We start from the raw sequence: 24,571 nt of genomic DNA on the forward strand, positions 1-24,571 counted from the left end.
TGAAAAGTGCTTTTATGTACATATGAAAATGTGTAAAGCTGACATGGAATAAATAAAAATTAAAAATGGCCAAATTTTGACACTGAACAGAATTAAACAGAAATAGAACAACCATAATGGGCTGATATAGGGTGGTCATATAAGGTAAGCTAACATTCACCAGTAGACATTTATACAATTACATTATTATGGCCATTTTCATACAGACATTTCAGGGTTTTCAGGGTCTTTACCAGTTTAGTATCACTATATGTCATAAACCTGTCATATATAAAACATACTGTGTATTAACACATACCAGTCTATAAAATCTGTGTAAAAGTGGCAGTCACAGAAAAGCACTGCTGGAGCAGAAATTCTGTCTTACACAAGAACATTTAGGCAGAATGGATACTGTCTAGCTCCAAATGTTTAATAAACAGCTCATAGGCCTGCATTCCTTATGCTGGTTGTTTGCATGTGAGAAATGTGTAATTCTCCCAGAATACAACAGATATTTTTTCAAATTAACACATTGATAGATCTGAACCTGGCTTCAAATGTGGGCTGCCAGTTTGTTACCCACAAACACGTGTGAAACAAACGTATTATACATTACTGTTTTTATAGAGCCATATCTCACTGGAACATTTTGCCATGCTTTATATCACAAGAATCTACTTTTTTTTTTAAATATGCTATTCTTGAAGACAGGCCAGCAAAGTAGGTTTTCTTTAATTTATTTGCAGTACAGCTGTTCAAATTAAGTGAGATTATTATTTTATTTTACCTGTCAACCCATTCAAATTGTTCCATTTTAATATTTTGTATAGTCCATGTATGTTTTGACACAACTTTTAAGTTTGATGCAATGGTGATGTTGTAACTACAGTATTTAGACTACTGTATGCAGTGTAAATGTAAACATTTGTTAACTTTATGTATTATTTTAAATAGGAAGAGTAGTTGTTACTGAAGGAAGCAACTTATGGGGATCCAAATAAATAATAAATCATTTTCAGGCCACACAATTGGTTAGATGGATCTACTAGGCTAAACCCAGGTCAATCAGGTGCATCCCTGAACACTCAATCCTGTAGGCTACCTCCTGATTTCACTTCAGTAATGATTTCATAATCTGATGCGGCACTTAATCAGTATTAAGTGGTATACCAGTACAGTATGCATGAATACATCTGTACAGGTGAGGTTGCTATCCACGAAACCGTGCTCACTATTGGTGCACACACCGCAAATCGCCGCATATGATGCTCTTTGTCCCAGAAGCCCATTGTATACAGCGGAGGAAACCCTGTGCTGTGAGCAGCCATCTTGGATAGACAGATCATACTTGGGCCAGGATAACCTGCATTCTTCTTCTGAACAGCTCAAGAACACAAAGCTCAAAAGACTTAATTTCTGGTAAGGACAGAAACGAGGAAATACTTAAACACACTCATATACACGTACATAATGTCTGATAAACGTAGCGACTGTGCTATTTAAATTATGAAATAGTTGGAACAGTTTAAGTTAGCCTGTGTTAGCTGGGAGTCAGCTAATTGGCAAGCTAACGACGCTAGCTAACAGATGGAACAGATGGCTAACACTAGGTTGGTGTTTGTCGGTAGCTTCCAAGAACAGGAGATATTGCATATTAAACTGTTATAGAATACTATTATAGGCGAGAAATGACTTGCTCGGCGATGACTAAATATGGGTTGACAAGCTATCTTAAGATACGTATCTACCATAATCCAACCCCTGCAGCTAGCAGGCAAACTAGCATGCCAAAGCTATTGCTAACGTTAGCTGTCGTTAGTTTGATGTATGGTTTTGTGAAATTATGCAGAAGCCAAGTTACTGTTCTAACGTAGTTATACTAATAAAATGCCATTGCCTAAATAGTCTCTGTGCTGATAGAGGCACCTGACTTAACGTTATATGTTGTAATTTATGCGATTTGTTGTCAAGATAACTTACATCCATTGATGTCAGCAAGCAGGTAACTAGCTAACGCAAATGTAGCTATCAAAATAGCTAATCTAGGGCCGTGATTGTTATCAGACACGATCGTGTAGCTAATAACTAAGTAAATGTCCGGTTTTATGTGCTTTTCCGCATAGTAACGATGCTTGCTTTTTGTGTGCTAACGTTAGCTAACTAACAGCAGAGAATGAACCAAACTGACGCTGTCACTTTGCCGGTTGTTAAGCTAAGGTAGCCACTGTCGTCGGGGAGCAGGCATGACGTTACAGTGTCAAATTAAAGAGTTAACATCAGACACAGACGGGTTTGTTTGGATTTGTGTATGCAGACCGTCTTTTTCAATTCTGGGTTCTTGTATAGAAGTGATGCCGTGATCATCTGTAGTGCAGCGTTTCAATAAAGGTCCGATAATTATACTTAGCCAACAGTGTAGCCTCCTCTTTGGCTTTTCTTTACTTTTCCAAACAAAAGATGTGCACATTTTTTAAAAACGGAAGTTGGCGACAAAATAGACCCTTTATGTATCAAAGTGTTGCAAATTTGTATAGATCTGCTCTTATCCAACATAAAATGCTGCATCATTTCTGTTTCTTGTGCCAATGCACTCTGTGTACTAGCAGGCTTCAACTGAAACTTAAATAACAACATTAGTTGTTGTTATTTTGTATTGATGTTCTTTAATCATATAAATGATCGTCACAAACTCGATTTGTATGCATTGTAATAGTGTGCTCTGTCTCGCCTGTAAACGGTAGTGATGATCTTCATTATATTGTTTTTAAGGCTTGAAAGGAGTCACATGATTTGAACATTGGGCCTGAACATCATGGAAGGCACTGTGATTTCCTGATTGCCCAGTGATTTGAGTTACCCATAAGTCATGCATCCTCCCATGTATGGGAGGTGGCTATTGAGAGGAGGAAAGCCAGTGACAGTGTTTCTCTGGAGAAAGATTCAGGATGTTGAAGAGTAATGGAGAAGTGCTAAGGCTGCAGGCTGGTCACATGATCTTGGCTAACCTTCTCCTTGATTGATACTCATGGGGTTTATTTGCACTAATGAGCACAAAAAGCTGAAAAAGTAGGGTTGGCTATCACAACTAAATCACATTTTGTTTTTACGCTGGTTGGGGATACCTGTACATTAATCATATTTATTTCAGCACCATCATTTGCACTCTGCACCATTGCACTAATTGTTTTACTGTTTACAAATGTTACTGTTGTTGTTTTTTTGTACTTGTATAAAAGTGTGTGTGTGTATGTATGTATGTATGTGTGTATGTATGTATATGTGTGTGTGTGTGTGTGTGTGTGTGTATAATCACAAACTGTATAGTAGCTTAATGTTTGTTTACCTTGTTGAGCTTGTTGTCCTTGTTTTTAGCTGTATTTGCATCTATTTCTGTGTATGTATATTGAGAGCAATGAAAAAATAGTCAAATTCCTTGTATGTGTACACATACCTGGCCAATAAAGCTGATTCTGACGCTTCTCTGATAGTTCACCTTTCAGAGCGCTGAAAACAGTCACACTGATATAGAGATGCCACGTTAAGGTCATGTGACAAGAGGCAGCATGGGGAAAGCCCCTTAAATGTTACTCATGGATTTTCTCTCTAGTTTAAAAAAAAAAAGCATCCGACCAAAACATCAGTTGATTTAGAATTAATGCATTAAGTAATGGGGGGGGGTTATACAGCACAAGTAGCATTGTAGTGTAAACAAGCTTGTGATAGCAAGTGTACTGTGGTCATTATTGTGATATCAAAGTTAGCCATATTTTTTTTTAACAAAGTAGTAATGGGGTAGATATTCAGATGAATAACAGTGAATAACATAGCAAGTTCATACAGACTGCTTTTTGCTTCAGGTAGCTAGTTGGTGTTAGCCTGAGTACCAAATGTCAGGTCGAGTTGCAGAGTTTGTTGGGGACTGAGTGTGAGCCAAGTCTTTTTTGGGGCCACCAACAAAAACACAGTCACAGCCTGCGCTGGTATCCCTGGGAGTTGTTTACATAGTTTCAAATGGTAACATTCAGCAGCTTCTGCTGTTATTAAAAAGTTATATTTTTCTTAAGGTAATCAGAAATACTGAAACATACTTTTGAGTTGTTTTAGTTATCTAATTTTATTATCTATTATTTATTTTCATATAATTTATCTGTGAACATAAGTATACTCTTCTATTGTGATGTTTTCAGGCATCTGATTTTTAGTGCTTTCCTCAAAGGGTTATAGCCAGAGTCAATATGACTGTCAGTATGTGCCATCATGAAGGTACCTGACCCCACACCATTTTTATTATTGCAAAGGTTTCTGTGACACCTTGATTGAATTAACGTGAGCTAAGTAGCCTTGAAGGCCCTCCCTCCCTTCATTTCCCATCTAACAAATTAGTGTCTCCAATCCTTTATATTTCATCCACTTACTCCATTTTCTTATGCTACTGAAAGTCTATTCCTTTTATCTCTTTTTTTTTTCCTTTTCTCTTTACTCACTTGCTCTAGTTTCATTGCTTCTCTCTTAGATTCTCATATCACACCCCATCCACATTTCTTCTGGTTGTGTCAGCATTAATCTGGCCAGTCAAACATGGTCACTGAATTGCAGAAGCATGAGCATAACACCAGAACTAGGCTCTGATGTGGCACAGTGATTTCAGTTTCCAGGAACTGCCTTAACTGCCGCACAGTTTTCACTGATCTGCAGATCAAAGAAAAGCACTGGTTTAAGGCAGGCTATCTTTGCCAGGGATATAGAAACCATCGGGCTGCTGAATGATTATGCTCCTGATTGTTAAGCCTGAATAATTTACTTCTCTACAGCAGTTACAGTTACACTGTACAGCAGCACCTTGATACAGAATTATAAAGCAGCCTAACTACAAAATAGCCTTGATGTTAGGAGAAAGTGAATTTTATGGTGAACTGCTTTCTAAAGCAGCTTTATTGATGTCATACATGACCCAATAATTTATTTATGAACAAATCTGTGCATCTTGAAAAAGAGCATTTCCCCTTGGCTGTTCAACCAGTGTATTTGTGTGAATGCTTTTTTGATTCACTAGTGGTGGTATTGTGTGGTAAATCTGAAGGCTTTTCCCCTGCATGCTTTGTCTATGTGCTGTAAGTGGAGTGTGAACAATGAACCATCACTGGGTATCAGATAGGTGTCAGGGCTATTTTTAGCCTAGCTCTGAGCCTATGATGCTGGAGGTGTTCTTGTGTACATGTAAGTGCCACACTGTTTACTTGTAGACAGACTGTGTCCAGTGCCTTCAAAATTAGCCAGTGTCACTGTACAGCATGTGAAAGGTTGCCTGAGATTTGAGCTCTGAAATATTTTTAATACTCAAATGTCAAACAATGTGGCACTGCATCACCTGAGTCGGTTTGTACTAGGTGGAGGGGTGGATTCTTCCCAGTGTTAAATTGAGTAATGTTGGGTAGATAATATACTCAACTTTGTTGAAATGTACATCAAGGGGTATTATCTTTAGAGTACTAGACTATATCAGTTAGCTAACAAGTGGTACTCTTGCTCTTACTCTTGAGTGAAATCTCAACATAGCTTTTGACACCACAAAGATATGAGTTTTGTTTCTTTTGTGGTAGTGATATAAGTAATACAAAGTAATATACATGGATAAGGAATCAATAAGGATAATTAAGGGGTAGCCTAACTGTTAAAACATTTCCTTAAATATAATCTAAGCAGTTTTTGATCCTAATGATTAGTACTGGGTTGTACACTGGTAGAAAGGTCACCAAACTGTTATAAGTACATGGCTGCCCCCCCGCACGCATTTACTTATGTAAGCAGAAATATGAAGCATGTGGGAAGTGCAGTCCTATCACCTCCTAGTTGACCAACCAAATGAAAAAAAATATTAGTGTTCCGTTTCATTTTTGGTTACTTGTTTTTACTACAACTCTTAATTTTCTGTGATGGAATAATTGGAGCACATACTTCTTTGTCACAAAAAAACAGTCATGAAATTTGCTTCATTTATGACTTTATTATAGGTCTTCTGAAAATGTGACAAACTACTGGGTCAAAAATATACATACAGCAATGTTAATATTTGGTTAAATGTCCCTTGGCTATTTCACCTCGATTAGGCGCTTTTGGTAGCCATCCACAAGCTTCTGGTTGAATCTTTGACCACTCCTCTTGACAGATTTGGTGCAGTTCAATTAAATTTGTTGGCTTTCTGACACGGACTTGTTTCTTCAGCACAGTCCACATGTTCTCGACGGGGTTCAAGTCAGGTCTTTGGGAAGGCCATTCTAACACTTTAATTCTAGCTTGATTTAGCCATTCCTTTTAAAGTAATCCTCCTCCTTCATTATTCCAGTCACTTTCTGTAAAGCACCAGTTCCACTGGCAGCAAAACAGCCCCATAGCATAAAACTACCACCACCATGCTTGACGGTAGGTATGGTGTTTTGGGGGTTAAAGGCCTCACGTTTTCTCCTCCAAACATATGTCTGGTCATTGTGGCCAAATAACTCGGTTTTTGTTTCATCTGACCACAGAACTTTCCTCCAGAAGGCCTTTTCTTTGTCCATGTGATCAGCAGCAAACCTCAGTCGAGCCTTAAGGTGCCGCCTCTGGAGCAAGGGCTTCCTTCTTGCACGGCAGCCTCTCAGTCCATGGCGATGTAAGACACTGACACCTGTGTTCCAGAAGCTTCTAATTCATCGCAGACCTGCTTTTTGGTGGTTCTTGGTCGACTCCTGACCAATATTCTCTCAGCAGCAGTTGATAGCTTGCGTGGTTTTCCTGACCGTGGCAGGGACACAACTGTGCCATGCACTATATACTTACAAACAATTGTTTGCACAGTGGATCTTGGGACCTGTAGCTGCTTTGAAATGGCTCCAAGTGACTTTCCTGACTTGTTCAAGTCAATGATCCGCTTCTTCAGATTCATGCTGCGCTCCTTAGACTTGACCATCATAGCATGGTTATGGTTGAGTCTAATGAGTGTATCAAACAAGCCCTATTTAAATGGACTCAGACAAGTCACCAGCTGTAGACAATCAGAAGCACTCATGAGAAGTTAAAGAGGTCATGTCACAAAGCAAATTTGATTGAGACAACTTTTCACCACAATTGATTGTTGAAGTTGCTGCATGTATATTTTTGACCCAGTAGTTTTGGTCACATTTTCAGAAGACCTATAATAAAGTCATAAATGAAGCAAATTTCATGACTGTTTGTTTTTTGTGACAAAGAAGTATGTACTCCAATGATTTCATCACAGAAAATTAAGAGTTGTAGTAATTATTGGAAACTCAAACTGCCATGACATACATGGTCTTTACAAGTGTATGTAAACTTTTGACCATGACTGTTTAATCGGGTAACTTGAAATTACATAATATGATTTTGTAGTTACTGAAATGGTGTAACTGGAATGTTGTGATGTGTTAATTCACATTCCTACAGAGGTATATTGTTTTTATTACTGTACTTTAGCATGCATTGATGAAGGATCTGGCCTTGCCCAGACTCACATTAGTATGGTCCTATAGCTCTGATAGGATTACGGCTTTGTAGAATAACACTGGCTCTTACATGACCAACTTAGTCAAGTGTGTACAGTACTTACTGTGTTTTTATTTGCACCCAGACATGCTCAAATTTTTAGCCTCTCCTATTATGGTAAATGTATTTTGTCACTGTATTTAAATTGACTTGTGTATAAACTCTGTGTAGCGTAAATGTCTTGAGAGAGAACCTTTGAATTAAATCAAAATAAGTCCTGATATTCAGTAACCCAGCATGTAGAATGAATGTGGTCAGTGTGGAGTTTCAGTGCTACAGGAGACTGTAGTCATTGTTTGTAAGATAAAAGAATGAACTTTTTTTAAAAGCATTGTAATCTATATTGAATTATTTCTCTTACTTGGATTACCTGAAAATCCTTAAGTTGGAAAATAGCAAATTGCCCTTACTGACAGTTTACGTGCCTAAACGTCCCCCTCTTTTCTCTCTTTCAGAGCCACAATGGCCACTGCACCATACAACTACTCCTACATTTTCAAATACATCATTATCGGTAAGTGAACAATACCAATCTCTCCAGCAAGCCATGTTGATGAGCTTGTGGGAGCAGTTCACAGTGCATTGATGTATCCCACTTCCAAAAGAAGGTCTAAAGAATGATACCTGAATCTATTTTTTGTAAACAGTATGCTTCCCCGTACACCGAGTGGATCCAACATGTCTCTGTTTATTATAGTCTTTTGGGGTTTTTTTTTTTTTTTTTGCTTTGATCTTTAATAAAGCACCAGGTCTTCCGAGATGACTGCATTCATCTGCTGAGAGACAGTAATACTGGACAAACAATTTGACAGATATATCAGTAAAACTGACAAATGCATTAGTCAAAGAAAACCTATGACTGTTAGTCCATTCCACTAAGATTTTCTGTAGTTGATACTACTACATACTGTAGTTAAAGTTAATACTTTAATGCTATACTACTCTGTGCTGTGTGTGTAATACATTTTTAAATGCCTTTACCCTATTAGAATTATCTTCTACTGACATGTTTCTTAACATGAGGGCTCTAAGTGAACATATTGCTGCTTTTACTTGTACATATATTTACAGACTCTGGGCTATTTATCCTCCTCTTCTGTCAAACCTAAAACACCCTGCTAACACTCAGCTCAGATCTTAAAGGACTGTGTGAATGAGTCTAGAAGAGCAGCCTGTAGTAATAATGGCTTGCTACTTTACTTTTTGCTTATACTTTTACAGTTTGTTTTTGAAAAGTGAAGTTTTTAAGATCTCATGATCCTACTGGAGTTGCATACAATTTTCTAAGCTTCTTGGTGTATCCAAATTACTGAAGGTTTTTCAGCATTTTCATGTGTGAGAGTATCCTCAGAAAGCATCATTCCCAAAATTTTGGAACACTTTTTATATCAAGGTGTTCAGTCAAAAGTATTGATTTTGTTGATTATTATCCACCTCCTAACAGAGAGGCCTACATCTGTATGATTTTATTTGCTTGCAGCATTATTTTTTTTATTTTGTTGAGCTGCAAATGAAGGACTCAGGAGTCACATGATTGTGCAAACATGATCAAGGCACAAAACAAACATACCATTAGTGTCAAAATGGTTGTCAAAAATGTACTGTCAAATTCTGTAGGACAGAGCACATTATATTTAAGTCTTTCTCTGTCTCTCTTACTGCTCCACATGAAATTTTAAGTATCGGTGCTGACTATCACAGAGGGGCTGCTACATCTTGCATGGGGGCCACACTGCAGGCTTGAATAGAGAATTGTTGTTCTTCTGTTTTCTTGGTTGACCTGAGTTTCTCTCTCTCTCTCTCTCTCTCGCTCTCTCGCTCTCTCGCTCTCTCTCTCTCTCTCTCTCTCTCTCTCTCTCTCTCTCTCTCTCTCTCTCTCTCTCTCTCTCTCTCTCTCTCTCTCTCTCTCTCTCTCTCTCTCTCTCTCTCTCTCTCTCTCTCTACAGGGGACATGGGAGTAGGGAAGTCATGTTTGCTTCACCAGTTCACAGAAAAGAAATGTAAGTGCTGCTCTGATTTTGAAATCTTTTCATCTGTGCTTGTGCCTCAGTGTATGTAAGGTTGCCAGGTTCAACTGGAGTGCCTAAATGGCTTTAGATTTCTTTATACGCTAGCGGAAGTCAGTGGCATAGAAGTTGAGTGTGAGCTCAACAGTGAGAGACTCTTCTTCTGTGTGTGAGTCAGCTGCAGCCTCCCATTACCATTCAGCTCCGTTTTGTTTAGTGCTACTATTAACAAGCCAGATGCTGTGTTCCTCATTCACTCGCCACCATCACATCCTGGATATACACACACACACACACACACACACACACACACACACACACACACACACACACACACACACACACACAGGGGTGATTTAGAAAAGGTTTTCAGTGTCAGTTTTAAAGAAATTTGCCGCTTTCTGGGTTGTATCTAAGTTGATACTTTAAATTTAGACAACTGTGAGTGTAATGTCTGTTATTGATTATTGATGCACCTGCTGCTGGCTTACAATGAAGATGAGGTGTGTGTGTGTGTGTGTGTGTGTGAGCGAGAGAGATTACACAAAATATATATTACAACATTATCATTGTAAGCTAAAATTTGGCACAAGTTGTAACTTTCATCAACCTGATGAAGGAAGAAAAACTTGAACACACTTCCTGTCACACTAACTGTACATTTTTCTAAGTTTAAAACTTGAATAAGATGAAACAACAAATGGTAACGACACTAAAGGAATTTAAATTGAAACGTAGCATGATGATCACAGAAGTGCATGTAGCAACACACAAAAATGTATGAACACTGGGGATATAAAATAGCAACAGTAAAACTAATTGACACAAATAATGAAAGTGAATTCACAGTAACCTCACTTCCTCTCCCCAGTTATGGCGGATTGCCCCCATACAATTGGAGTGGAGTTTGGTACAAGAATAATCGAGGTGAGCGGCCAGAAGATCAAGCTGCAGATTTGGGACACAGCAGGACAAGAGCGCTTCAGGGCTGTCACCCGCTCCTACTACCGCGGAGCTGCAGGGGCACTCATGGTCTACGACATCACCAGGTACAGGATACTTATGTGTCAATGTGTGTGGGAGATGCATTTACTACATGGTCTCAACTTTACACCAAAGCTTTCATGTGATCTATGTGATAACTATTTAGTGCATTTTATAAAAACATGTATGCAAGAGGAAGTTTGATAGGAGCAAAAGCATCTGATAAGTACACAGTTAACCCCTATAGACTCCCTCCTGAACAAACATGAGCAATTTGTCTGACCTTCTTGCCCAAACTGTGGTATCAGTGGTCTGCCAAATAAACACAGTTCAACATGTGGAATGTCTGTCCACACCACACCCAACTCCAGTAAGGGCCCCTAGGGCCCCAGAAACAGTGGAAAAACTAACATGAATTGTTTACATTTATTGTTAATGTGCCCATCCACAGCTTCTGCTGGGCTGATGAGCAAAAATAGGAGACCAAGATGCATGGTTGCTGTGAACACAGCTGATAATTCTGTATCCATATCCTGTAATTAAATGGTGTGACTTTAATAACTCATTTTTATATTTGTATTATTCCTTGTAGTTCAAGTTTCATTAATGTAGGATATGGCTCAGTCCAGTTTAGAGATTACAGTGTGTCAGAGCAGTGAATTTCAGGTATTTCTGTGTCTGCCATAGCTATCTGAAAAACACTTCAAAACAACTTAAGCCAGTTTGGCAGAACTCATTTGTACGACCAGTTCCCCTTTGACTCACTGACATGGTGGTTGTCATTAGGATCCACCTGTAATGTTGTACAAATGGTACATTTATTGGAACTAGGAGATTTTAGATTAGGCTGCAACTTGGAAAAAATGACCTGGCAACCCGTGGCAATACCTGGCAACAGAGATAGTTACAGTATTGTCAGTTACAGCCAGAGTTTGTATGTTTCACATATACACAAATATCAATTTAAAATATATCTCTAGCCCCCAAATTCTTCACTCTCTGTGAAGTTGTCCTGCTCTCATTGTTACACCATCCTTATGATGTAGCAGCTGCAGACTATTTTCTGATCACTCCTCAGAGATGGCACGATTTGAAGTCTTTGCATGTCGTCATAGTAACCTCTGTCCCTCTGTTGATGTCATGCAGGAGAAGCACGTACAACCACCTCAGCAGCTGGCTGACTGATGCCAGAAACCTCACCAACCCCAATACTGTAAGTACATAGATTAACATCTTTTCATTTTGCGTTATTATTCTGTGCGCGTCTTTTGCATCTCTGAAACTGTAGATTCCTGCACACTTAAAATGTCCTGCCCTATACCCACTGCTCTCTAATATGTTTTCTTTTACGGTGTAGTTTTCTTTCCTCCTGTGTCATACCTCTTATTTCTTTCAAGTATACCCCTGTTGTCACTTCTGCTGCTTCATTTCCTCTGTTTCCCGCTGTGTCATTCTCCCTCTCTTCCCTGAGCCTGTTTGAAGCCACAGAGCCCTGTCCATTTCTTAAATTGGATTTCTTGGTAAATATGATTAGCTCTAAATCATACTGCTCTCAATTACTGAGATGTGTTCCTGCAATATGCCACTTCCACTCCAGGTTTTTAACATCAAGTGAAAAATGTTTTCCTGGAAGGTTTATTTATATCAGGCTATTTTCGTACACATGGATTGGTTTCTTGTGGAACTATGTTTTCTTTTGGTAATTTTTCTGGATAAATATAACTATGAGGGAAACTTTACTATGTTATTATGAATATTATTTTAATGATGTTTGTTTAATGAAGTTTTTGTGGTGTTCTTTTTTGTCACCTCTTTATAATTACTAAGTAGTGCTCATAGAAAAATTCAACAGAATCCTTTTAGCCTAAGCTATTTTTCGCTGAAGTATCTTGAATCGGCCATGCGGTGGCAGTGTTGCAGTCTTGTCATGGCTTGTGCCATAAGTGTCAACATGTCTTCCTGCTTCAAGTGATATTTATTTGGCTGCTGTTGTTTAAGATGGGAAACATAATGAAAATATTATCTGATCATTTGACTGACACCGTAGATGCCATCTGAATGAAAATAATAATAGTTATATCTATGACTCCCTTTTATGCAGTGAAAATATTTTTCCCATCCCATAGAAGTTTGAAACTCACTACCATAGCACTTGGTAATAATTATTTGCTGATACAGTGAGGATCATTGTGAGAACTTCTGAAATACAACAAAAAAATAGGTGAAAAAACATGAATGGATTATGCTGAACATGCAGCAGTCCCAGAAGAGTCTTATAAAAATCTGTCACTGCAAGGATGCTCATTACATTACATCAGTACGTTACAGGTCTAATTACCTCACAGTTGCTAGGGGCACTGTCTAGTGTGCTCATGTGAGGGTTTCAGTTCCTCAGTGTATCTCTCAATCGATCTCTAAACAGACAACTCAACAGTCTAACAACTGCTTTAGGAACATTCTTCCTATGCTACCTTCGACTTTCTTTCTAGAGGATTGTCTCACTCTTCGTGTTCCTGTCTCTGTATACTCAGGTGATAATTCTCATAGGAAACAAAGCAGACCTGGAGGCCCAGAGGGACGTTACATATGAGGAAGCGAAGCAGTTTGCTGAGGAGAACGGTGAGTCAGACACAGAACAGCAAATGTTGGGAAGACAGGAAAGAGGGTTTTAGGTGGAGAAAATGGTTTCGCTTTACAGTTCAACATGCTGGTTGACTGTCTGTCTTCAACTCTTTAAGGTATTAAGTAATCATAAGGCATTTACACTCTTTCTGCAAAGGCATCTCCCAAAACTGTGTCCGCTCCATCCTCAATTTAAACAAAACAATAATTACAGGAATTCCAACAAAATGTCCAAATATTTAGAATAAAAATGAGATTTAGCCTCTGTATTCTTTTCAGAATGTTTATAATAGAAGCCCTTATGTTTTTTTTCAAGAGACAAAAGTGAAGATTAATATCCTTTTCTATTTATACTGCTCAGACAGAAACTAGGAGGTGACTTGATTAAAAGGGGCAAATGAGAACTTTGTATTTGAGGCATGTGAGCTTGTAACAATGTTTTACTGACCCTGTCATTGTCTGTTTTATGTTGTAAAGGTCTGTTATTTCTGGAAGCCAGTGCAAAAACGTAAGTCTGCACAAATTCAGGTATTTCAGTGACTGCAGAACATGAAATATCCCTTTGCTTACATTCATAAACTCCCAATCGCCTCCTTTCTCACGTTTGTGTTTATGCTCTGTGTTCAGAGGTGAAAACGTTGAGGACGCCTTCCTGGAAGCAGCTAAGAAGATCTACCAGAACATCCAAGATGGCAGCCTGGACCTGAACGCTGCTGAGTCGGGGGTCCAGCACAAGCCCTCAGCCCCTCAGGGTGGCCGGCTAACCAGCGAACCACAGCCCCAAAGGGAAGGCTGTGGCTGCTAATGACCAAGCAAACCCCCTTCATCCTCCCTTCCTCTCTCTGTCTCCGTCTGTCCTCAACCATCCCCCCTGCATCCATTCCTCCACCTCCGTACGTCCATCCACCTCACTGCACCAGGAGCTGCATGAGAGCAAGGCTGCAGAGGGAAGGAACGGGGGGACAGATAACGACTTGGGCCAGACTGACCTGGGCGGTGTGGACTACATCTCTCCTCCTCCTCTGCCTGTCTGTCTCCCTTTATTGCTGTCTCACTCCTCCTCTTTAAACTCTGTCAGTGTGTTGTCGTCCCATAACTCCTCTTTTGCTCCCCTCCACTCTTCGTGCACCATTCAGTCTAGTTCCCCCGTCATAGTATCGTAGACACCACCACGCATTACACGGGTTACTGACACTTTAGATAGACTTAATGTTCATATGATAATGATAAACTGAGACTGTTTTTTATGTTTGGTTTTATAGCTATATATGACACGTAAACACTGCATCAAGTTTCATCCACCACCGATTAGTTCTCTATGAATCGGATCTAAATAATTTTCTCAAACTCCTGGCACCTCTGCATGGTTTACCAATCCAGCATTTTATCGAGACATGCAGGTGTGATATCTCACTCACGATTCATTTTTGTGGGATTGGACAGTGAAGGCAATGTAGTAGTGTATCATGCAGCCGCACAGGTAGAGGCTCTCAAGTGTGTGAATGTAGCTGAGTGAGCTTTGTCAGCAGGATTCAAACCTGCTTATGGCTTTTAATTCTTTCTGCTGCTCGGCACAAAGCAAGTTCCTTTGCCACATATGACAACACTGATGTTCTCAGGAGAGAGAGGGGGGAAACATTTAGAAAACCAGGAATTACCCACAAATTCCTTGTGGATGATTCCCCAGTCTCTTCCGAGATATCACAGGAAGGAATATCGGGTGTTTTCCAGCTTGTCTGTGTTTGTGAGTGTCTGTGTGTTAAGAAGTTGGATAGGAGTTTATTTTGACAAGTTAAAATGACACTTTAACAAAAAAAACACATGGCTTTTCTGTTTTTTATGGACATATTCATTCACATCTGTTTCTTCAGCCCTCCCTCGTCTCACCTGTCTGACCCCAAAACTCTCCCCCAGGTCATATCAACAGGTCTTTACCAGCATTTCTTTGTCATTGTTTGTTGCCTTATTATAATTAATGTTGTTATTCTTTGTTTGTTTTGCTGCACTTGCTCTCACACTGCTGTGGAACTTACACCAATTTAATAAATCAACTTTTAGGATGTTTATTGCATTTTACTGGAGAATAACCTAAAAATACAAGTGGTGGCTCACATTGTCAAAATATCTCAAATAATCAAGTCTCAGCAGCATGGTCTTAAACCCACATCTTGATTATTCAGTTGTAAAAACAAACTGTCAACACTCCTTTATCTCAAGTGCTACACTGAAGAGCTGATCTGTTGTTCATTTTGGCAGTTGTTTCTCTGCCTTGTATAATACAACACCAAGCAGCATGCCCCCCGAAACACAGTGAAATTGAATTATGCATTGTATTGATTTTTTTTTTTCCAAGGACAATTTTTCTGTACCATAGTGTTTCCCTGATTAGACAGCTGTATATACTGCTTCTTAACTATTAGTGATGATGTCGCTCCTCGCTGCTTGGGATTTAGAAGTTTATTTGCTGGCTCTGCCAAGATCTGTACAGTTGATGTGCTAGTGGGTTGCCTGTAATTCATGCTTGGGAAATTCTGTAACATAGTTTCTATTAATAAATGTATGTAAAGGACAGACACCTAGACCCCCCCAACCACCCCATCTGCACACTACTGAACCTGTCAATTGGTTGAGGGGAGAGGAAGTGGATTGAGATGATGTGCAAATTAGTATTTGTCTGCAAACTTTGATTCCTCTCATTTCTGTATAGAGTGGAGAATGGGGCACATTTGTTTATATTCTGTTTTCTTTTTCCACACCATCATCGCTCCTCCGCATGGGAGGGGCCTGCATCGCTGTCTTAACGTTTGGGGAGTGGGGATTGGTTTATTGTGAGAAGCTGGTGGGCTGGGGCTTTTTTCCTGTGTCCCATCTCTTTGCAGTCTGAGTGACCACTTCCTGCTTTTGTCTGTCCATAAGTACAAAAAAAGTACATATGTATAAATTTTTAAGGAGCTGTGCTAACATTTAAATGCATTCTTGAGTGTATATGATTTTAAAATGTTGACATTTTGATTTTAATGACAAAATACTCTAGCCAGAAAAAAATAAATTATACATAACCTGTTGCTGTGTCTTCTTTGTTATTGTTTCTACAGAAACATGCTTTAATAAACAGTCTGGGATTAAAGTTGTCCAGGTTGAATATTAATTATTGCCACTGTTTTTACTGAGGAAAAAGATCACGTGAGAAAAAGTACTGGACTCGGTAATATATTTCAAGTAGCAAAACTGCTTTGTATTTTATTGCAACAAAAATTGCACCAAGGCTAGAGGGAGAAACAAATAGGAAAAAGATAACATATTTACAAGGGAAAGCAAAGTTTGCCTACAAAATTGGTGAGGAGGTTTAGACAAAAAAAGTAGAGTAGTGGTATGGTTGGTAAAGGGGAGGAATAAAAAAAAAAAGCCAACACTGACAGTACCATGTTGAAGTCAAGGCAGCTTGCGGTTGAGTTGTGTCCTCAGGCATCGCAGTCAGACAGGGCACGTGGGGTGAGACTACAGCAAAAATACTTAAAATCTCCAAGAGTTGCAGACGCGAATAGAGGAACATATGATGTTAGAGTGAAATTTCATGGGTTCTTTCAGTCTATAATGGTCAGCTTCTAACTTGTACATTATTTTGTGAGACAGCAAGTGACAAACAATTCAGTCCAGTGTTTCCCCCAGGATATATATATCTATATAGATAGAGATCGATATCTATATATCTATAGATATAGATATATATATCTCTATAGATATCTATATCTCTATAGATATCTATATATCTTTTTTTTGCTGGGGTGGAAAGGCCTCTGAAACAGCATTTAGACCACGTGACAAACCCTTCATCAAAACTAATACAGGCAAAGAAGCCCTTCAATGGTCAGAGAAACATTGTTTTAGTCTGTGATCCCTCTTTGCAGATTATAGCTGCTGCAAGGCTGAGCTGCTACTGATGGCTTTTGTGACTGGCATTTAGAAAAAGTTGAAATATACTTAAAAAAAAAGCCCAGTCTAAGGACAACATAAAACAATAGTCCAATCCACTGAGTTGCAGATTGTGCACCCTGGTCCCTCTCCAGTACAGACTGGAGACAAAGGTTTTTGGTATGGCAAAAAAACATTTAAATCCAATAAACAAATCAACACAGCTATTCCTACCCACTTGGCACAATTCAACCAAAGCCACATTTCTGCACTTGTAAAAAGTGGCAAGTCTTGAACAGCTCTGCCAATAGTGTTTAAGGCACTATTTGTTACAAAAGTGTGCAGTGAAGGAAACAGGTGAAGGCCACAGGCTCATCCTGCCTCATTTGCTTGCTCCCATTATTACTTTATGGCACATGGTTGCAAATACTGCAAAAAGCATTCATACAGAACAAACACTGACACGTTTTCATCACTCAGCAATGGAAAATGTTGGGATGTGTTGGACAGAGGCATCAGGTTATAAACACTGTGTGATTCCAGAAGCTCCCTAATTCTTACATGTGAAAATGGAAACTATGAGATCAGTTGTCTAAGTGTTAGAAGGGGTCCTAGAACAAGATGAGGTTAAGTGTTTTGTTTTTGCTCATCGGCGGCGGCACGATGGAAAATCAAACACTGTACACACTAACAACAGTGATGGAAACAAATATCACAGGCCTTTTCTCTATTAGTGTCATCGAAAAAGGGGAAAACACAACTAGCATACATAAGACATGATCGTTTCAAAAATGACTGGTAAAAAGTCATGTTGATAAAGAATTGGCCGCTAGCCTCTCATTGAGGACAAAAGACATTGTTCATTCATGGTTAAGGCTTTTCAATATTGCAAACTGACGACATCTACAGAAAGATTCCTTTGATTCCATCCACAATAACCACACGCTTAAGTGTTTCAGAGTGTACTGTAGTGTGAAACCTATACTCTGTTGCTGTCCTCACACAGGCTTTACCCTCAGATCTCCAACATGAGCTCGGCATGGACCACAGTTCATGCGCATGCTCAGAAAAAAAGGGTAGTGTAAGATACAGTTCATATCAGTTTTATATCTTGGTAGTTTAAGATTTTATGGCGCTACCTCTGAACAATGTCACTAATCTCTTTGACAGAGGACAGCAGCTTGCTGAAGTCCTGCTGTGCGTTGGCACCCCCTGTGGCTGTGGGGCAGATCTGCAGCTCACGCAGGCTGTTCTCAAGCTTGTTGATGGCCTCGCGGAAGGCAAACTTGTTCCTCATTTGCTGTATGGAGTCGACGTAGCTCATGCAGTACTTCGACAGGTTCTTGCCAGCCTCCAGCACAGCGCTGTGGCTACCTGTCTGCTCCGAGTTGCGGCAAATAGCTGCGCGGAGCAGCTCGGTGCCTTCCAGCACCATCTCACGCGTCACAGCTGAGTTGGGGGTGCGCTCGGAAGCCTGGCGGGGTGCAGTCTTGCGGAGGGAGCGTCGGGTGTTCACTAGGGGGATGAAAGCAGGGGGCGAGCTCTGATCGCTGGGGGAGGTGAGGGAGGAAGAGAAGCCTCCTAGGCTCTGGCTGGATAGGGAGGTGGTCACTGAAGTGGAGGAGGTGGAGGTTTTTAACGGTTGAGGTTTGGAGATGGAGCCCAGGGGCAGCTTCTTGGAGCCCTCACTGAGGGGTGAGCGGGCTTGGTCACTGGCAGTGGTTGAGTGGTGGGGCTCTGAGACAGAGGGGAGGCCCTTAGCTTTGACATCTGAGGTGGTGGATGAGGGGGAGGGGAGTTCTTGAGTGGGGCTGCGGGAAATCTTGCCTGTTTTGGCATTGGTGGGTGGTGGAGGTGGGGCTGGTTTGGGTTTCTGTAACTTTCCTCTTTCCCTGACAGATGAAGAGTCCACAGTGTGCTTGTTTCTGCGGGCCCTGCACTCTTCTCCGGCTGCGCCTAAAGCAGGGAACACATTGGGCTTGAGAAGCTCAGCATGGAGAGCGCTGGTCTTGGAGTTCTCCAGCCCCGGCAGCCCTGGTCTCCTGACCACCTTAGGCGTTAAAGCCTGGGGACTGGAACCAGGACTGGGATCAGTGTCTTTGCCTAAGAAGGCAGAGGAAACATCTGATGAGGTGTTCAGACGTGGTGGTGGAGTCAGGGTGCCCATTCGAGGGGCATTCTCCCCTTTTTGCTCACTGGTTCTCTTGCGTGGCAGAGCTGGCTTGCCCCCGAAGGTGCCTGAGTCAAAGTGGCGCTGGCCAAGGTCTCGCGGCAGTGTGACAGACTTCCATTCAGTGCCATCTGAGCCGGTGGGCAAGCTAGAGGACCAGAGAAAACGCTTCGAGTTAGACATGGATTCCTCCTCGCTGGGAGGCGTTGTAGCTGCTTTTCCTCCAGGGCCAGGCACAGCTGGAGCTCCCTTCTTCCTGGGAAACAAAGGTCCTGGGTAGGTAGGAGCCCCGTTGGTGATACCCCCTGCCCCATTATTATTAGTACCCGGGAATTTTGTGGAGTCAAGGCCATGTGTGACATCATTAATGGCCAAAGATGCACCGTTGTTGAAGCTGTCACTGTCTCGAGGATCTGGAGACACACCCCTCCTGTCAGGGTGGACGTCCATTTCTCTGAAAGAGGAGCTGCGTTTGGGCGGAGCAGGTGCATTCTTTTTCTTTTTCTTTATGAGACTGAGAAAGCCACTGCCACGTGTCTTGTCCTTGTCTTTGGGTAGCAAGCGGTCATCCTCATTCAGATTACCATCCAGGAGGGGGCGCTCTTTCCTGGGGAGCATGGGTGACGAAACAGCTGTCTCTGGCTCTACTGGGTCTGATGAAGAGCCCAAAACAAGCATGGAATCATCAGTGATAAAATAGAATACTTTCACTAATTATCAAACTACAATTACAAAATACATTGACAGACTAAGAAAGAAAAAACAATGGAAAACACTGTTCAAGAAAGGTGAGTGGGTGTTTAAAAGGAGACTAAACTGTTTCCAGAGTCAAATGAATATGAGGGAGCAACCTTCACCAGTCTTAGCGCTTAGCTCTGTGGTAACAGCCAAAGATCTCAGACTGCACTTGATCTCACATGGTGTTAAAAGCTTAGACTGGAAATAAGTGATAGGACACCATCTGAATGAATTGAAAAGCATTTAATTTTGCTCAAACATCTTTACCTTTTAGTACAAAAATAAAGCCTTTACAGAACATTTATCAAGTATTTTTATGTGAATTTGAGTAACAATTATCCGCCCTGCATACACTATTCTTTTTTACATATTCCTTAAAGTATAATAACAATTGTGATGGACTATTTTACAAGTTGTACTAACAAGGGCAGGAGGCGCAGTGGATGTGAGTGCGTCTCACCTGGACTATCTCCATCCCGGTTGTCCATGTTTTTGCGGAGAGTTCTGGTTTTGGTGGGCAGCTCTGGAGCCTGCTGGATAGAGCCTAATGTTGCCTTCTTCCCCTTCTTGCCCAGCTCCTTTTCCACCTCTAAAAATACATTTAAGATTTAACAAGTGACCAAACATGGCTTTCCACATCTTAATAACTATAATAGAAGAACCAGTGTTGTGTTCATTACAAGAGGGTTTCTGTGGATATTAGCAAATAACATCCACAAGTAAAGGTGCTTTGGATATAAAAGAAAGCAACACTGACCATCAGAGATGCTGGACTCCTGGAACATGGTCTCAAAGGCTTGGTGTGTTTCAGCAAAAGATGGACGTTCTGAAGGGTTCCACCTCCAACCTGACAGGAAGACCAAAAAAAAAAAAGATTTAAAAAGTCCATCCAATAGAATAGAGTGCCTCTAATCATATTCAGGATAGATTAGTTTTGCTACCCACAGGCCCTCATCAGCTCGTAGACCTTCTCAGGGCAGCCCTCTGGTCGGTCCATACGGTAGTCTTTCTCCAGCAGCTCGTACACTTGGGACAGGTCAATGCCGGGGTAGGGGGACATGCCATAGGTAGCGATCTCCCACAGCAGCACGCCAAATGCTGGAGATATAGGCACAAGCCAATTAGTTGTGTGACTCATAAAACAATCAACAACAGAAACACAAAGAACTAAATGACTGGTGGTAGTTAGCGCAATATTATAATGTTGTTTCTCCTTGTTGAATAGGAATCTGAAAGAAGTGAGCTATTCAAGCAGGAACAGCAGGAATACATTTTAGTGTTGTTTGAATTGAGATCAAACTTACCCCAGACATCAGACTTAATAGAGAACTTGTTGTAGGCCAGACTCTCTGGAGCAGTCCACTTGATGGGGAACTTGGCCCCAGCATGAGCTGTGTAGGTGTCTCCAGTCATCAGCCTGCTTAGGCCGAAGTCTGCAACCTTTACCAGGTGGTTCTCCCCAACCAGACAGTTACGGGCAGCTAAGTCCCTGCAGGAGACAATACAGAGGAGAATGAGTGAGGCCATGGTGGAATCCTGATTTTCTACAATCAGAAACAGACAGTAAACTACACCACCAACAAAATGCATAAGCTGACTTGAACACCCATTCATTAGTAACAAAAACAAAGAGAAAATAAGAAAAAATATCAATAGTGTGTCTTGTTACAAGATCCACTTGAGTGTTGGATTTCTACAGATGTTTTGTATAGAGCAGAGTCACAAGCTGAGTCTTGTCAGGTGTGAAAATTAAAATGCACTTTGGCAAATACAGAAGACATAAATCATCTCATCTCTTCTAAAGGACCTTGTTAAACGTGCCAGAACAAACTAGCTATGTTACAACATCGACTTGTCTGTGATACAAGTCTGTCCACCTGTGAGAAAACATGGGAGAGTAAGAGGAGAGCTCAGGAATGGGAAGAAGAGAGAAAATGAGATTTAAGAACATTTCTTTCTTCTCTAGTGTTCTTGAAGCTCAGACTACAGACCACAACCTAATAAGGCTGCCTTACAAACCTTTGACAATTAAAAGTGAAATAAATTCACTCAGACGCAATACTGTCCAGTCTCTTCCATTAAATTTATATTTCAAAAAGGAAGTCTAAGATCTTTACACCCACCTGTGTATAAAGTTTTTTTTCTCCAGGTACTCCATGGCAGAGGAGATCTGTGTGGCCATATGGAGCAGCACCACTGCATTGACCTCCTCTCTGTTGCACTCCCTCAGGTAGTCTAGTAGGTTACCGTGGGTCATGAACTCTGTGATAATGTAGAATGGTGGCTCCCGTGTGCACACACCTGCCAAAGAAAGTTTGCAAAACAGAACACATCGATATTCACTGAATGACTTGTTACTTTCATTAGTTTTTATGCAGAAACAATCTTCAAAATATACTGCTGCACTGGGCTATAAACTATTTAACCTGCAAACATGAGTACATCTGCAAAAGACTCTACTCTAGTCTATTAAGAAGAGGTTATACCACACTGTATTTTGAAGTATGATGCGAATTTAGAATAAAATGCTCATGCATGCTCATATAGTACTGCTAGAGCTATTTACCTAATGGTTACAGTTATAATAATAATAATAGTTCTGTTGTTTTGCTGATTCTCTCATGCATATTGGTTATAACTTAGTTTTTTGGTTTATTCTCATTACATTTTTTAGTTCATTCCTATTTGTGTCCAGTTATAATGATAATGATTGCTAATGACAGGCTATTGAATTGAAGTTTGCTGGATAAGCTAATGATAAGTATATGTGGGGTTTTTCTTCCTCTGACGCTTGAGGTTTTCCCCACTTGTCTGGTTGTTTGATTTTTTTTCCTTTCCTACTTAACGTTTGTTCTTAATTATTTTGATTAACATTTATTTTAAGATGATTTTATGCTAAAAAGGGAGGAATTGTAATGGCAAGAACAAACAGACTCTCTGATTTAATAACATACAGATGTTATTATAATTGTTTGGCGTCAATACTTCATTTGTGTATGATTGTTTGGTGTGCGAGATGAGAACAGTACACTGATAATGATGACATGGAACTACAAAACATCCTAGCGACTGTTATGTCCAGACTTCAGGGACACTCTTCTCCCCGGGCTGAGGAGCCTGACCCTGAAGACTGGATAAATAACTGATACTCTTTTTCCTCTGTACTCATTCAGAGCAGATTATACTGATGTATGTTTTTGCTGCTGTGAGTCCGTCTGCAGACGCTTGAAGTAAACCTACAGAAAGACAAGTGATTGCCTTGAGTGTTTCTTTATTCCGAAGGAATTGCCACTACAGTTTGAAATTCGTCTCTCTTGAACAGGACAAAAAAAAAAAAAAAAAAAATTGAGCAGAGTAATGACACTGTCAAAGCAAGGGCTCTTTTGAAAACATTACATACCTAACAGTTGTACCAGGTTGGGGTGTTTGATCTCTTTCATGACAGCGGCCTCCTTGAGAAACTCCTCCACCTCCATCGTATCCTCCTGGACAGAGTTATTGGCAAACAAGTGAGCAAAAGCATAGGCTGGTTGCAGTTGCATCCATATAGCACCAGATGGTAGCATTAATCAGCCAAATTAAAGATTTATAGCTGAAACAGTGTCAACAGTGTCAAATGTGTGACACCTACTGACAGTAGGTGTCACACATGTGACATGTGACACTGTTGTTTCCATTTGACTAGATGGATACTGACATTTGTCCTTTCTTCATAAAGTGAAATGTATAAGCTTAGGAGCAGTAGGCACGCAGAAATGAATCCAATCTTTTTTCGCACAGATCACTCTCTTTCAACCTGTCTTCTTACTTTTAGTGTCTTGACAGCCACAGTGAGGTTGTACTTCTTCCAAACACCTTCGTATACTTCCCCGTACTGGCCCCCTCCCAGCTTGTGCTTCATGGTAATGTCAGTGCGCTCCATCTCCCACTTATCATAGTTGGGAGAAACTCCGTAGATGGTGGGCTTGTTGCGTTTTGGCGCCGGGTAGTGCAGCGTGGTGATGAGGCCGTCGGCCACCGTGGAATGGTGGTGCACCAGCTCCGCCAGTGTGTTGAAACGGCTTTCCGACGAGACGTACAGCTGGAGGAAGAAGAGATTCTACATTTGAGTAGATGTACATGAGAGGTCAGTTCAGCTTAGGATATCCAGAGAATTTTTAACAACTAACTGTGATAACACTAATTCCTGTGCTACACCAAATATCCCACATAGTTGGATTAATATAAGATCAATTATTTTCAATGAGACATACAAGTTTACAGTATTTTCATGAGGACTTAGGCAGGTCAAAGTCTATCTAAACAGTGCAACACAGCTGTTAAGATTTTAATAAACCAAGATGCCGAAATGAACCAAATGTTTTCATTACATGATGACTACACTTGTGTTAAAATGCATTAAAATGGTAGTGCTTACACATGTACACACTCATGTCCGGGAACAATAATCAATATTAGGGAAATGTATGAGACCAGAAATGACAAAACAACACTAAAATATTTTCTTCATAAAGAATGGCCCTTTCAGAACTCACAAGGCATTAGTCAGGAAGCTGGTGGAGGGAAGGATATTGGTCAGGTCTCAGTGGACACAGTCTTTTCCATTGTCCAAGTCTTA

At 40.5% G+C, this 24,571-nt stretch overlaps 2 protein-coding genes across 7 annotated transcripts in view; one reads left to right on the plus strand and one right to left on the minus strand.

The window, feature by feature from the left end:
* Positions 1 to 1,246: 1,246 nt before the first annotated feature.
* rab14l (RAB14, member RAS oncogene family, like) lies at positions 1,247 to 16,198 on the plus strand. 2 transcript variants are annotated; one of them, XM_044173211.1, is made up of 9 exons: positions 1,300 to 1,401; positions 6,507 to 6,631; positions 7,977 to 8,035; positions 9,468 to 9,521; positions 10,399 to 10,576; positions 11,658 to 11,724; positions 13,043 to 13,130; positions 13,611 to 13,641; positions 13,761 to 16,198. In XM_044173211.1, exons 2-9 carry the CDS (start codon positions 6,624 to 6,626, stop codon positions 13,936 to 13,938), a joined length of 663 nt encoding a protein of 220 aa, XP_044029146.1. In that variant the 5' UTR covers positions 1,300 to 1,401; positions 6,507 to 6,623; the 3' UTR covers positions 13,939 to 16,198. The 2 variants fall into 2 exon arrangements, with proteins under 2 accessions (XP_044029147.1, XP_044029146.1); XM_044173212.1 differs by lacking the exon at positions 6,507 to 6,631 and having other exon boundaries at positions 1,247 to 1,401.
* A 144-nt stretch (positions 16,199 to 16,342) lies between these two features.
* abl1 (c-abl oncogene 1, non-receptor tyrosine kinase) overlaps positions 16,343 to 24,571 on the minus strand; it is a 39,261-nt gene continuing 31,032 nt past the window's right edge. For 3 of the 5 annotated variants that reach the window (XM_044173207.1, XM_044173205.1, XM_044173208.1), the window contains 8 exons: positions 23,762 to 24,052; positions 23,354 to 23,438; positions 22,077 to 22,254; positions 21,258 to 21,442; positions 20,899 to 21,051; positions 20,711 to 20,800; positions 20,414 to 20,542; positions 16,343 to 19,868 (listed from right to left, as the gene is read on the minus strand). In XM_044173207.1, the coding sequence (XP_044029142.1) occupies positions 18,181 to 19,868; positions 20,414 to 20,542; positions 20,711 to 20,800; positions 20,899 to 21,051; positions 21,258 to 21,442; positions 22,077 to 22,254; positions 23,354 to 23,438; positions 23,762 to 24,052 (2,799 nt within the window). In that variant the 3' untranslated portion in view covers positions 16,343 to 18,180. The remainder of the gene's footprint in view (positions 19,869 to 20,413; positions 20,543 to 20,710; positions 20,801 to 20,898; positions 21,052 to 21,257; positions 21,443 to 22,076; positions 22,255 to 23,353; positions 23,439 to 23,761; positions 24,053 to 24,571) is intronic. The other 2 variants (XM_044173206.1, XM_044173209.1) reach the window with 1 other exon arrangement.

The sequence above is a fragment of the Siniperca chuatsi genome, linkage group LG18 (assembly GCF_020085105.1).
Source record: "Siniperca chuatsi isolate FFG_IHB_CAS linkage group LG18, ASM2008510v1, whole genome shotgun sequence".
NCBI classification, from domain to species: domain Eukaryota; kingdom Metazoa; phylum Chordata; class Actinopteri; order Centrarchiformes; family Sinipercidae; genus Siniperca; species Siniperca chuatsi.